At 40.6% G+C, this 14,410-nt stretch overlaps 1 protein-coding gene and 1 long non-coding RNA gene across 2 annotated transcripts in view; one reads left to right on the top strand and one right to left on the bottom strand.

Annotated features, from left to right (window-relative positions):
- The window catches only part of LOC121516823, a 142,995-nt gene extending 140,137 nt beyond the window's left edge, over positions 1-2,858 (top strand). Inside the window, exon 3 of the long non-coding RNA XR_005992510.1 lies at positions 2,647-2,858. This is a non-coding gene — a long non-coding RNA (uncharacterized LOC121516823). The remainder of the gene's footprint in view (positions 1-2,646) is intronic.
- The window catches only part of gfra4b (GDNF family receptor alpha 4b), a 70,985-nt gene extending 57,893 nt beyond the window's left edge, over positions 1-13,092 (bottom strand). The window contains exon 1 of the mRNA XM_041798238.1: positions 12,717-13,092. Coding sequence (XP_041654172.1) covers positions 12,717-12,759 — 43 coding nt within the window. The 5' untranslated portion in view covers positions 12,760-13,092. The remainder of the gene's footprint in view (positions 1-12,716) is intronic.
- Between the last annotated feature and the right edge of the window lie 1,318 nt (positions 13,093-14,410).

The following is a 14,410-nucleotide window of genomic DNA, read 5'->3' as shown; positions in this document are numbered from 1 at the left end:
CCTGAAAGCTCTCCCATTTTCCCCCCTAATGGGCGGCCTTGTCTGTACATGACTATTCTTGAATGTTCATGGCTCTTCAACAGCCTTCAGGTACAGTGGGGGTCCAAGGTCTCACCTTTATTTTGGGGGTCATGGCTGAAAAGATTGAGAAACCCTGCTCTAAAGGACACGTCACAGCCTCTCTGTGTCTCTTTCTCTCAATTATGTATGTATATACCACATATCATATATTGCTGGAAAGCTGGCCCCAGATTCTCAGCTCTCCGTCAGCGTTGGAATTTTTCAGATTGAGCAAACTTTTGAGTTACAGCGTTGAGAATCCGTGTAGCGGTCTCGCGATACTTCTGGTGTTTTGCTATGAATGCCCATGTCATATGGTTGCAAGTACCATAATGAACCATATATGTGCGCATGCCCACAATTCTCAGCTTTCCAACACCACTGGAATTTTTCTGATCGGGCAAACTTTGACAGAGTTACGGAAATAATACTCTGGACATATAAAACACAGCACCAGCACCGGCTCAGTAGGTAAAGGGTTAAGGGTTTTTGAATACATCAGGGAACATCCAAGTTTCTGGTTTCTCTCCACAAAGAGCTTTCATGGATGGAGATGGAAATAAATCAGAACCTAATCATCAGCATTTGGCCGGTTCTTCCTTTCCTTCTCTCTTTTCTAGAGTGAACCTCTTTCTTTTGTTGGCCCCATCCAATCTGACCTATAACTCTGAATTTCACTCTCCATCCTCTGACTCTCTCCTTTGCTTTGCTGCTTGTAAATTTCCTACAACCACCCAGTGTTTCCATGTAGAGGTAGAAACAGATGGTTCCACTGTAATCAGGCTCTATAACAGCCCACACAGCTGACCGGTGGGTTTGACAGAAGGACCCTATCCAAACCCAGGAGCAGTGACCGTTAAAGGCCATTTAAAGGGCAGACGATCTGCTGATACAGTAAGGAGCGTTTGTATGACTTCCAGTAAGGTGAAAGCTGCTGTTTCCTCTCCTGAATATATAAAAGTAACTGCAGGAATAATGTGGCCGGTATGGGGGACAGTAATTCAGTTTATATGGCGCAAACAAACATTTCCAGTCATTTCTTTTTATTGTGGCCACGACGAGGTCACAAACTGATTCCCCTGATCTGATTAGGCGAAGAGCTCCTCCGAGGCATAAAGATGTAGAATAAATTTCATTGAAGAACATTTAGCTCAGCCTCTATACGATCCAGTCTGGGAACGCTGATAAGCAACTCTTCCTGAAACACGGTGTAATTCACTCGCCTGTGCATGTAAACAAACCATGAAGCAGTAATTAAATGCTATAAACTCAGAGGCAGCTCTTGTTTTAATTAAATAATCCCAATAATGCTTCTCATAGTGCATATGGACAGCTACAGATATCAAGAAGTTCTGTTAGTGAGCTCATTCATCTGGCCTGTCAGGATCCTGTGTCGGGACCACAATGATAAAAAGCTGCAGCATCAATCAGACGCTTCTGTCCCAGCTTCTCTTCTGGCCTTCAGCTCCATTTTTCAGTGTTTATTTCCCTTTATATAGGTCATTTAAAAAAAAAAAAGCTTGTACTATGCATATATAGTATTTCACTCATATAGAAATTATACAAAACGTGCCTTTACACTTAAAAATACATGATAACTGTGCATATATATATTTGCTGTAAACTATCATGTCATTCCAAATAACAAACACCTTGTTCTGATAATTTATCAAGCTCCCTCTTGAACATTAATGTGAAGAGTTTCCAGGTCTACAAGGTTAGGAAAAGAAGATAGAAAAGAAATTTAAATGACTTTGCAGATGCCTGGTAAATGGCAGTGACTCCTTTATTGTACTTTATGACCCCACAAATACTAAGCGAGTAATGTTAATGTCTCTGAAAGCCATGTATTTGCATTGAAATTCTCTGTTTAACCCTTAAGACCAGTTCAGACCAAAAATTTGCGATGCAACGAGTTGAAGCTTGCAACTGCTCGCAACGTTCCACTCTGCGTCGCTCTAAACACCTCCCAGTTCGCACTGCTGCGATTGAAGGAGAGGATGCATCGTTTCCATGGCAACCACTATCACAGACACTTACTTTAAAGAGATTTACCTAAGTTAGTGCGCAATAAATCTGTCGCTAAAAGAGAGATGGTACCGCACATTCACAGTTTGTGTGTTTTTGTCGTCATGATCACGCCTTTATGTCACATGCGGGTGCACTAGAGTGATTGCTCCTTGTCATGAACATCGTGCAGCTATGCAATTTCACGGCACATATGAAGTCAAAAATGCTGTGCTAGATCAGTCTTGGTATATTGAAGATATCCGCTGACAATTATTAATTCTATTTACCTTCTACAGCCTTAAATTTCTTAAAAGTAAGTAAAGAAGCGCCTTTTTTAAACAAAGTTTCTAATTTCATTTTTCACATCTATCTGCTCCTTAGAAATAATTAGGCTTACATCGATCTTTTTTATAACTTAACACAGGAACTTCCCCCTGCCAAACTCCTGCCTCCATCAGCTGCACATCAGGCTTAACAGCTGATGGCATATATAGCCTTTCAAAATGAGATTTATATTTCCCTTTTCACATTTCTCTGCCTGCTGCGTTCTAAAACCCAATCTCTGTGACTTGACAGGCTGAATCATCGGCAACTACATCAGACGGCTTGATTGGAGCTGCAACAATCAGTTCAGACTGCTGCAACGCTCACCAGCGACATTCTTTAGAGGCATGAGGCACGGATCCATCCTGCTAGCACACCCTTGGTTACTTGATAAACACAGCGCTGTATTTAAATATGACATGCTTCTCACTAACACCTGCCTGCATTTATGATGATGCACCACGCTGCTGCAGCTGGCACGGCTTAATCTCCTCCACCCCAGCCTCCTCCTTTGTAACATAAAGCTTCACCTCCTCCACCCCAGCCTCCTCCTTTATAACATAAAGCTTCACCTGCTCCACCCTAGCCTCCTCCTTTATAACATAAAGCTTCACCTGCTCCACCCTAGCCTCCTCCTTTATAACATAAAGCTTCACCTGCTCCACCCCAGCCTCCTCCTTTATAACATAAAGCTTCACCTGCTCCACCCTAGCCTCCTCCTTTATAACATAAAGCTTCACCTGCTCCACCCCAGCCTCCTCCTTTATAACATAAAGCTTGTTGCACCCTCACTCAGATTCCTACTACTATGGATTAGTTGCTTTTGAATTTATTTTATTGTATTCAATACCTACTGTGATAAATGCACCTATCAATATTGGTTTTTGTAGCCATGCACTCCTGGAAAGTTGAAGCATGCTGCTTGACTTGCAAAGGGAGCATCATTTGAGCAGGTTTTTGTATCATTTGATGCACAATGCAGATTTGCTCTGAGCTTTTCTTCCCCCTGCATGGACTGATGAATGTTGTTGTACCAGTGATGAGATAAAATAATGTTGCATCACAGAACCTGAGACTCCAGAGCAGCTTTTGCTGCAGGAAATTTGCTAAGGAGAAAACTGAACAAATATTAGCTTTTGTCATTTATAGTTGGAAAGGGCAACAATAGAGCCGATGACAGTTTCATTAAAAAGTCACTGTTCTGTGTGCACTGGTTATTAATGTCAGAAAAGTCAAGGAGGAATCAGATATCTTGCCATTTTCATCAAAAGAAGCTCATTCTAACCGAAGGTTACTGCAGCTGAATATGAGAGAGCTCTGATGAGTACATGTGAAAAAAATCTGCACCTTTTTTAGAGAATTTAGCCTTTCTGAATTCCATCAAAGTTGAATAACTGCAGCGTTGTTTCTAGCTTATTGCTAAAATTGCTCCTGTGTTTGGGTATGAAAAACAAAATACCTCATACTCCCTCAAAGGCCATTTTTTGTGCAATGAAAATACTAATTTCACACCCAGCCAACCTGCAAAGGGAGCCTTAAAAATGTGTCCTTGCACCTTTTGTTGCACGTACTCTTTCAAGATTTGCTTCCATCCATCTTCATGAAACGCCGCTAACACTACTGATTCAGCAGTGTCCCACGTACAAAGCAAAAATGCAGGAAGCAGAGCTGAAATTCCTGGTCTGAAACTTTCTGCCTACTTGTCTGGAACAGTTTTTGTTCTCCGGATAAGCACCGACAGATTCTGAGTTAATGAGCCTCTGTTTGGCCCTCAGAGGCCACTGTACGTCTGTAACCTCAGAGCCATTTTCTGCATTTCCTAACAGGCTTAATGGGGAGAGAGTCCTGCTTATGCAAGTGCTGTATCATTTCCACCTTCCATCTCTAAACCTGCAGATCAATAGCAATTTTAAACCAGAGTGTCATGCATATTAAAGGAAGTCCGACTATGAAAGTGTCTCTGTCTCATGGCTTAGAATAATGACTGCAGGGCTTTTTTCCCTCTCATGAGTGACTGTCAGTTTGCTGCCTCCGTGTCTCACTTTTGCATGTCACCTACCAGCGTATTAAAGGGGAATCCTCTTTAACCATGCAAATTTCACCTCTTGCAAAGAAATGACCATGCAAAGTTCCCGACAGAAACAACACGATTTATTTGTCCTGCAAGCTTGTAAACAATGGCTGCAGATGGAGCGAATAGTTCGGATGTGGCTTTAGTATAGCATTGCGCTGCAGAATTAACAAGACTTTACTCGATCTCTTATAGGTGGTGAAGTCTGTGGTCAGTTGTTCAGGTAGATATCAATGTATGTTTGTTGGATCAGTAGCATTGGTGTTAGCATTCTGGCTAACAGTTACCTTTTGATTTTTGGAGCTGAAAACTGTGACAAGCTGTTATTGGGTTCTGTTTATTGGAATGATTTATTTGTGTTACTTTTTAACCACTTTCACCACTTTACCAATCTATTATTGCCACACTTTTATCCCACTTTTGCTCATTTTTCACCCATTTCTGACGCTTTTGTTGATCAATTTCTGCACGTTAGCACATTTTTGCCCCCCCCCCTTTCAGTAGTTTCCCCTTTTTGGCCCATTTCTTTAACATCTTTTGCAACTTTTGCCTACTTTAGTCACATTTTTTGGTTGCCTGTTTTACCACTTTTTGTCTATTTTCACCACATTTTGTTGCATTTTTGCCACTTTTTGGCTTATTTTTCCCATTTTTTAAAGACCTTTTTGCCTCTTTATCCCATTTTTTCCCTTTTCACCCCATTTGTCACTTTTTAACCACTTTTTGCACGTTTTTCTTCAACATCTTTTGGCCTGCTTTAGCTCTTTGCCACTTTTTGTCAAATTTTGCCAGCTTTTGCTTCATTACCTTCACCAAGGAGGTTATGTGATTGGGTAGGTTTGGTCATTGGTTAGTTAGTTTGTTAACAACATAACTCAAAAAGTCAGGGACGGATTTTCATGAAATTTTCAGGAAATGTCAGAAATGGCATGAGGATGAACTGATTAGATTTTGGGAGTGATCCGGATCACCGTCTGGATCCAGGAATTTTTTAAAGGATTCTGTACTATTGGGAGATAGGGCTAATGGCAGAGGTCTTCGCTCTGTGAGTGCTTTTCTAGTTTTAGCTGTTGTCTCAATACAGTCATGAAAAAAACCTTAACAGATTGCCCTTGTCAAAATGATTGTTTACTGAATTAACACAGCGCCTCATGTGGAGATTAAGAAGTACAAAACAGTCAAGTCCAATCCTCATGTTCAAATGTTCTAATGTGGGCCATATTTCATGTTACATTGAGAATTATCCAGGTCTAATTGAACAAAGGGCCACAAATGGCCCCCAGGCTGCAGTTTGGACACCCCTGTCTTACACTAAATAAAACCGTGATATAACCAGGGATCATGTTGAGTGTCTCCTCACTGCTCCTTGTTGCTCCATTTGTCTGGAGTGACTTCCTTCAATCACATAAATCTCCGAGTGTAAACACACGCTGTAATGAGTTAACAGTGATATAACCAGAGGCTCTCAGCTACTATAATGGATTAGGGCCGTAAACTCAGACTCATTTATTTTTCACCCACATTCATCACACCTAATCAATGGTTTGTCTTCAGCCTCACCCCCCCTCCACAGCTGACAATGTCACTGCTTGGCCCGGCCTTTCAGACAAACGGGAGCCTCTTTTATTTCCAACTTTAAGTACTGTTTGAAGTTATTATGGTTTGATATTATAGGCAGATGATGATTATGTGAAAAGTTGAACACTGTCACCATTAAAGGTCAGAGCCATCAGACCGTCAGACATCAGATGAATAGCAATGTGCCAGCTCAACAGAACATTTTAAAACCTCTCTAATTAAACACAGACATTTTTAAACGCTCTGACAAAGAAAGGAGCACAGAGGCAGCGCACAGGAGAAATCTAACAGCCATTCTGTCTCAAAAGCTTTTAACCTGCAGATCTGCCAGCCTGCAGATGGAACTCAAATATATTGATAGGGTTTGGATGGAAAAGTCATATCCTTTATGGAGTTAAGTTTCCTGTTGACCTCAGGAGAACCAGTGCTGACTTCAAGAGTAGCATCGAGCTGTGGTTAAATTTCCCTTTCCATAAGGATAAACACATTAACTAATGACTTCTTCTATTTATGGCACGTTTTACATCAATATGATAACTGTTACTAAAGATAAACAGCAAATCGCTCCTTTTCTTCTTAGTCTTTGCAACTGTACTGCTCCAGTGCGTCTCCAGGATGTGCCAGAGGCGCTACTCTGCTCTGCTTGAGATACCCCACGGTTTAATTTTCAGCGCCAGCCACCGCCAGAACCCATGAGAGGGGTCTGGCTGCAGACCACTGCCGTCAGACGCCCCCCTGAGCAGAAACCCTGAGTTGAGAGCCACTGCTGTGAGACCGCCAGGACAGAGGCGACGTCATTTGACAGTGAATCGGATTTCCTGTTCCCCGCTTTAGCAACATTAGCTTTAGCTCTGCTAGCTTCATAGGTAAGCTAGCTTTAGTTACGTAAGTGAATGAAGCTACATTTAATTTAGCAAATGAAGATAAAATAGCTTTGTAATCGATGTAATTATGTAAGAAAACATAGCAACATTAGCTTTACACGTTACAAAGTTAATGTAGCTTTGTAAGCTAATGTGGCTTCACTAGCTGTAGCTACGTAAGCCAATGCAGCTACATTAACTTTAGCAAACGAGGAGAAGATAACTTCGTAGGTAATGTAAATGTAAGACAACATAGCTACATTAGCTTCATAGATACATAGCTAACGTGGCTACTATATTCCAACATTTCTAGAGTGTTAAGACATAAAGTTTGGATTTCACTTTTCAGGTTCTTTAAAACACGAAGTGTGAAACCACGTCCTCTCATGGAAATCATTTCAAAACAAAGGGACCAGTGAAAACAGAAGTGCCCTTAAACCAGAATGTATTACCCTCTTTGATGCGTCATTTTGTAATCAAATCCTGAGAAAAATGAATTAATAAGGTCAGTTATTTCATCAACTTTTCATTAAGAGGCAACAATGATTCAAAAATGTTTTAAATGTGCACACTAACGAGCTGATTCAATCCCCTGTGCTTCATTATCTCCTGGTTAGGAAGTGAAAGTGAGAATGATTAACCCTGAGAAACACTGGGAATGAAGAATCAAGTCAAGGGTTTCTGTGTTAACGGGGCATTAACGCCTCATAACTGAAGGCTGGACTATCTCCCTTAACCATTAAAACTTCAATTTACCAGCATTGACTGACCCATCTGTCCCACATGGAGAACGCATGTGATGGCCCCGGTGTTCTTCATGGCTCCTTCAAATGAGATTCATGACAAATCCCCTACAAGAGGCCGGCCAATATGCTCCGTAATAGCATGCTTGGCAGTACTTATCTGTCTCCATTAAAGACACAGGTCATATCCCACAATGTCAAGACCATTAAATCACAAAATACAGCCTGATACTGGTAGACAGGAGTGTAGAAAGAGGCTGCACCTTTAAAATAAGTCCGAGGACAAACTCAGAGCCGATATGAGTCCAAATGAGAAAGTTCCACCTTAGTAAAAGTATTTAATTTCATTTCTAGAGCTGCCGGTGCTTCTAAACTTAACCATCGCCACCAGTGAGATCAAGAGCTGTTCTGAGTTTGACCCATCAAAAGTTATCACCTGGAGCTACAATGGGACCAGCACATTCATATGAAACCGTCCTTTTGTGCCTCTTTTCAGCGCTTGAAGTCCTTACTGCAGGAGAATGCTTATCTAATCTAAAAAATACTTACACTGCACAATTGTGCTTAATTCTGTACATTTCTGAGTCTCAGTGTGGGTCTGTCAAAGGCAGCTGCCGTGCACATTTATCATGCAGATACGATCAACGCTCCGACAGGCGACTGCCTCCTTTTGGATTTATTTCATTTTTCATAACAGCGGAGGCAGCAGCACAAACGGACCCTCTGCTGGGTTAGCATCCCTACAGGGCCTGTCAACAGTCAAGGATCTGGTCTCGAGTCAGACCAACAGGCCAGAGAGTAAGATACCTGGAGAAGGCTTCAACAGATTAAGCTGTGAATTTCACTCCCCCACACACCTTTCAGAAAATGTTTGCTGAAACAAGCGGTTATCAGATTTTCCCCTCATGATGTCATGCGGAGAGTTAGCCCCGCCCCCAAATTCGATTGGTTCTCCCCGCTTGGAAGTGGAGGATCAGGAGAGCCACATCCATTAAGTCACATTCATTTCCTGAGAGGGGCGGAGTCAGGGGCGGAGTCAAACAGCTCAGAAACATTTAAAGCCACAGACACAGCTCGGTCTGAGCAGGACTGAAACAGAGGAGGTTTTTAGACATGCAAAAATCCAATACTGAGTGTTTTTCAGCAAAAAACTTAACAGGCGTGTTTTGAGGACCTCTGACACCGATATAAATTTGTCTTACAGGGGTAAAATATGTGACCTTTAAATTGGTTATCGGTCAGTCCTTCAGCCTGATCTGTACTTTTGACTCCACATTACATTTAATTTTGTCAGAAAGTGTTGGGAAATGCTCATTAAGGTATCCCACATCTCTTATATTGCCCCATCAATAACTGAATAACTGGCTCATCCTTGTAGAGGCAGGAGGATTTTCATAAATGTCCTGTTGAACTGTAAAGCAGACGTTTATAATGCTGCACTTACCAATATCTCCTTTTCTGACAGGATTTTGCCAACAAACAATCCGACAATGCCAAACCATAATGGCTGCTGTTCCCTGCCAAGACAATATGCTCCCATGTTTGCTTGGAGAGCTCTCTACAGAAAATGGTGGTGATTTTAAGAACCCTCAGTATTGTCTCACAGGTATCCAGAGCCATTAGAGGAGCTGGGTAAAGTCTGAGCTTAGCTTTCTGTTTGTATTGAAGGCTGGAAGTCACAGAAACAAAGAAATGTAGCGATTCCTCCCTGCTGACTCATAGTTCCTGACCTGTAGTGGATTTGGTTGGTTAATTGATTTGAACAGATTCTTAACGGGCTAGAACGCCTCACCATTTCAGCAAATATCTGCTCTTTTAGAGCCAGCTTTTATAAGACATTTTGTTGTTTTCAGGTCTGTTTATTTTGCTCTAAAATATATGTTAGTTTAATATGTGATGACAAATTAGCTGTGGGTATTTACCTTTCAGTTCCAGACACAATTTTGGCGTTATGGTAAGTTTTTATTTGTTTATTGTGATATTTTGGAAAATACAAAAGCATGACATTTTTATTCTTTGATTACTCATTTTTATGTAAATCATTAGTTTACATTTTTACGTTTTATTTTACATTTAATTGTTTATTATTTATTTTTCAAAGATGAGGAGGAAATGGATAAACACACGTGAATATGTTGTAAAATTGTTGACTAATTGTGTTCACTGATCGTAATATCAATTACAACTGAAGCATTGGTGATTTTAGAGCCTTTCTAAGGGTGCTGAGCACCCCATCATTTCATCTCAGCACCCTTTAAGCCAGGGGTGTCCGAACCCTTTCCACTGGAGGCCACACACAGAAATTTATTAGGATGATGGGCCACTTTCTTATTCTCCACCATAAAGGCCCATTTATGCTCGACGTTAAATACAAATCCAGATACGGACGGAGCCTTCTGTTCTGCAAAGCTGACCTTTTCGCGGTGCTGTTCAACACTACTGTGATATATATACAACACATCATACATTGCCGGAAAGCACAGATTCTCAGCTCTCTGTCAACGCTGGAATTTTTTAAATTGAGCAAACTTTCGAGGAGTTATGGTGCTGAGAATCTGTGTAGTTGTCTCTCCAAACTTCTGGTGTATTGTTATGAATGCCCACATTATCTGGTTGTGAGTACCGTAAAGAACCATATATGTGTGCATGCCCACAATTCTCAGCTTTCCAACACCATTGGAATTTTTCAAATCGGACAAATTTTGACAGAGTTATGGTAATAAAACTCCAGACATATAGAACAGATCACCTGCGCTACCTCAGTGGGTAAAGGGTTAAGACTATCAGAGGCATTTCCCAACCAGATTTTTAAATTCTTACTAAAATATCTGTTTTGTTTCCAGCTATAATTTAGAATAAAGCGTAAAATCATCATCAGGTCTGCTATGTCAAAATAATGTGCCATGCCTGAAAAAGAAAGAGAGAAAAGACCCTGAGCGACGAGCTGCACAATAAACTTATTAAAACGTGTAAATATGAAATAAGCAAAATGTCAAACACCAGATAATAAAGATATTAGCCTTTCCCAGTTCAGTTAGCTCTGAATCATTAGGTAATGTTGGTTTTTCATAGCACAGCATCCAGGTAAGTATTGAGGAGCAGAGCTCAGAGCTGATTAACTTAAAATGGCATTTGGCCAAAGAATTTCCCACTGTTTTATAACAGGTAAGACTAAATCCTGATCTTATCAGGATGCAGAGGAAATCAATCCCTTCATTCATTAAAGACATCAAACAAAGAGCTTAATAATGCAAAAGATAAGACTCATATAATTAAGTTATTCAGCAGTAATAGTCTACACTATGTACCAGTGCTAAGGTGAAGATTCTGATTTCAAAACTTAATGAAAGAAAATCATATCAATATTGGCATGAAAACATGTCAGAATAAGGAGTAAATTGAATTATGCTGCATGGTTCAGTAGAGAATAATATTCTCTGGCAGTCGTTGTCTGGATGGGAGCATATGTTGCTCTAAAACCTCTCTCTACTTTCAGCACTGATAGTTCCTTTCCAGATGTGTAAGCTGCCAACATCTTGGCACTAGGGCTGGGAAATTAATCACTAATTAGATTAAATCACAATACGGCCTGCTGCAATTTCCAGATTGCACAAGTTGTAATATTTCTCGAACTTGAAATGTGTCAAAATAGCAGTTTTGGCACATTAATGCCCTCTACAGTCTGAAATTGTAACTGCTATTAAGGGTTGTCCCATTTCTAATTCACCAGTTGGCCCTTACACTTGGTTTTGAGGGGAGAGTAGGACTGAGGTTTGAGCTTGAGAGTAAGATTAAGGGTTAAGGGGAGACTTGGGATTCAGCCTTAACTGGTTAACTGGCCTTAAATGCTCCTCCAGATGTTTTTCATTTGTACCGCTTACTTTTCCAGCCTTTAGTTGCCCCGTCCCTACGCTTTTGAGATGTGTTGCTGCCATCAAATTCAAAATGAGCTGATATTTCTCATGAAATGGTGAAATGTTTCACTTTCAGCATCTGACACGTTGTTTTTGATCTGTTGAGATTTGACAAACACAGCGCCCCAACTTTTTTGGAACTGGGGTTGTACATTTATGTATTTTTGTGATTGTAGCGACAACCAACTGTGTTTAGGAGCTTCCCTAAAGTCCTGATTCCAGACATAACCGCCCTTTGCCAACCGTTTGTCAAAGCAGCGTCCATTCAGGATTTCCCTGACATGTCCATTCATTCCTCTAATGAGCGTCTCAGTAGAGCTCATTAATAATGAATGCAGGGCTAAGAGTTAAAGCACATCCCTGGCTTTGTTAAGGAGAGAAGCTGGTGCCAATTAAAGAGATTATTTCTGACGTCAGGGCCCAGAGTGGGCGTAATCATATTGGTAATAGTAATTAGCACTGTGACAGCAGGTTTTTAGATTGACGTGTGTGTTCATAGTGACAGAGGAGAGCCAACAACACACAGCTCTCCTCTGTGAACACGGCCACAAAAATCAATATTCCTGCTTCTGGTTCAATTACATGGAGAGCAGGCAGTTCAGTGACACTGAGAAGACTGATTTACTGCTGAGGATGGTCACTTTGAAGGGATTGGTTCATGCGACATAAATCAAGTGCATGGTGTGGAGGATTGGATCATTCTGCTTGGTAAACAAAGCTGCAGGAAAATATGATGAAATGTGTCCTTTAAAACACACAAAAAACCATAAATGTGACATTAGAGAGAGACTTCTGATGAGAGTGAATTTGTACTGTAAGCAGGAAACACTCATCTTTTTAAAAGCAGCTCTTTTGGGCAGTTTTCAATGCGCACACGCGCTCAAACGCACAAATTCAAGCACAGCTCACCGTACAGAGCAGTTACGCAGCTGATCTCTCACAGCAAATTAGCAGCAAAACTGTAATGCATGAATAAAAGGAATAAATGCAAGTTTGTGCGCTGCTCTGATTCCGAATGTGCGCACTGGCACCCTTATTACCAAGCGTACAGGACACCCAAACTCACTTTATTCCATGACTCTGATCCGATTTAAAAAAAAATCAAACTCCTGAAGGAGCAGGTCAGATAAATACTTCAAGGATCTTCACTCACCCAAAGTTATGAGATGAAACAGATAAACTCCCCACAGATCCATCTTCACGTGAAAAGAGTATTTCAGTCAACACGTCTGCACGCACAGCTCGATTATCACATAGAAAGACGATATCCCGTCATATATGCTGAGGTCATGATAATGTCTGTCAAAGAAACCCCTAATCGCCTCTCTAGCTCGTTGGTGTCTTCATCTGCGTTAGATTCCCATCAGTTTCTTCACGGACTGCGTTTGTGTCGCGCTTTGGCGCAAAGCTCGAGCCATGCGTAATAGCGCGAGTGAAAGTTGTGCCGCGCGCTGTTTCTGCAGTTCCGTGCTGTGTGAGAGCGCGAGAGCCTTCTGCTGCGCGTCGAGGTGGTCGCACAAAGTCCTCAAGTCCGCTGCTGGAGAGATGCTGAGGGCTGCCGGGAAGGAGCACCGCTAAGAGGGAGGGAGGAAGAGAGAGGAGGGGGAGGAGGGACTATCAAACACTGGCAGGGCTTCTGTGGTTAACAACGTCAGACAGCGAGGTTAATTCTAGACTGAATAAGCAAATACACGCCTCTATGGCTCACAGCCTGCTTATATCATTAGCAGTGATCTTCATCTACATTTGGGAATGCTTTTTTAATTTTGAACTAATCAAGTATTCCTCTAATGTATTTTTTTGTCTTCAAAGTTTGATTTGGCACCACCAAATACTCTGGAGACTGCAAACTTCAGCGATTTCACTTTTACTGTACTTGAGTTTCGTGTTGGTTTTGCAAAGCTTGTCTTTTCATAACTCCTGCATGTTTTCCATTGTCCTCTGCCAGCAGCTCAAGGTCTAACACTCACTATTCATGTTACCTATAGAATATACGCTCAGCTTTCATTCAGAGTCAATAAAAAGTCAGAGAGAGCTGAGGGAGGAATCTCAGAATGCAGACTGAGATGAGGGTGATAGCCAAACTATAGATATTAATTCGTACGTAGAGGATGAAGAGCAGGACTGAAGCAAAAATAATGCTGTGCACCTTGAGAATAAAGTCTGATGCCTCGCTTACACGTTTTGCTTCATTTTCCGTTTTCGTTTCCAAAAAGTTCCACATTTAGACGGCAGCGTTTTCAAAACGATCTCTGATCACACGTACAACGGAGTATTAGGACCACACGGATAGAAAAAAATAAAAGTATATATATTTTTTAACATTAAAAGAATTAAGTTGTAAAATTATGAGAAAAAAATACTTAGAATATTATGAGAAAAAAGTCATTATATAACGACTATAAAGTAGTAACATTACAAGAAAAAAGTCGTAATATTACGAGAAAAAAGTCGTAATATTACGAGAAAAAAGTCATATTATGAGGAAAAAAAATTTAATATTACGAGAAAAAAGTTGTAATATTATGAGAAAAAAGTCGGAATATAACGAGAATAAAGCCGTAATATTAAGAGAAAAAAAGTCGTAATATTCCAAGAAAAAAGTCGTAATGTTCCGAGAAAAAAGTCGTAATATTACGAGAAAAAAGTCATATAACGAGAAAAAGCCATATTATGAGGAAAAAAGTTTTAATATTACGAGAAAAAAGTCGGAATATAACGAGAATAAAGCCGTAATATTAAGAGAAAAAAAGTCGTAATATTCCAAGAAAAAAGTCGTAATGTTCCGAGAAAAAAGTCGTACTATTACGAGAAAAAAGTCATATAACGAGAAAAAGCCATATTATG

Source organism: Cheilinus undulatus, linkage group 10 (assembly GCF_018320785.1).
Source record: "Cheilinus undulatus linkage group 10, ASM1832078v1, whole genome shotgun sequence".
Classification (NCBI taxonomy): Eukaryota; Metazoa; Chordata; class Actinopteri; order Labriformes; family Labridae; genus Cheilinus; species Cheilinus undulatus.
The sequence above is the reverse complement of the archived record's forward strand: the minus strand, read 5'-3'. Positions and strand labels throughout refer to the sequence as shown.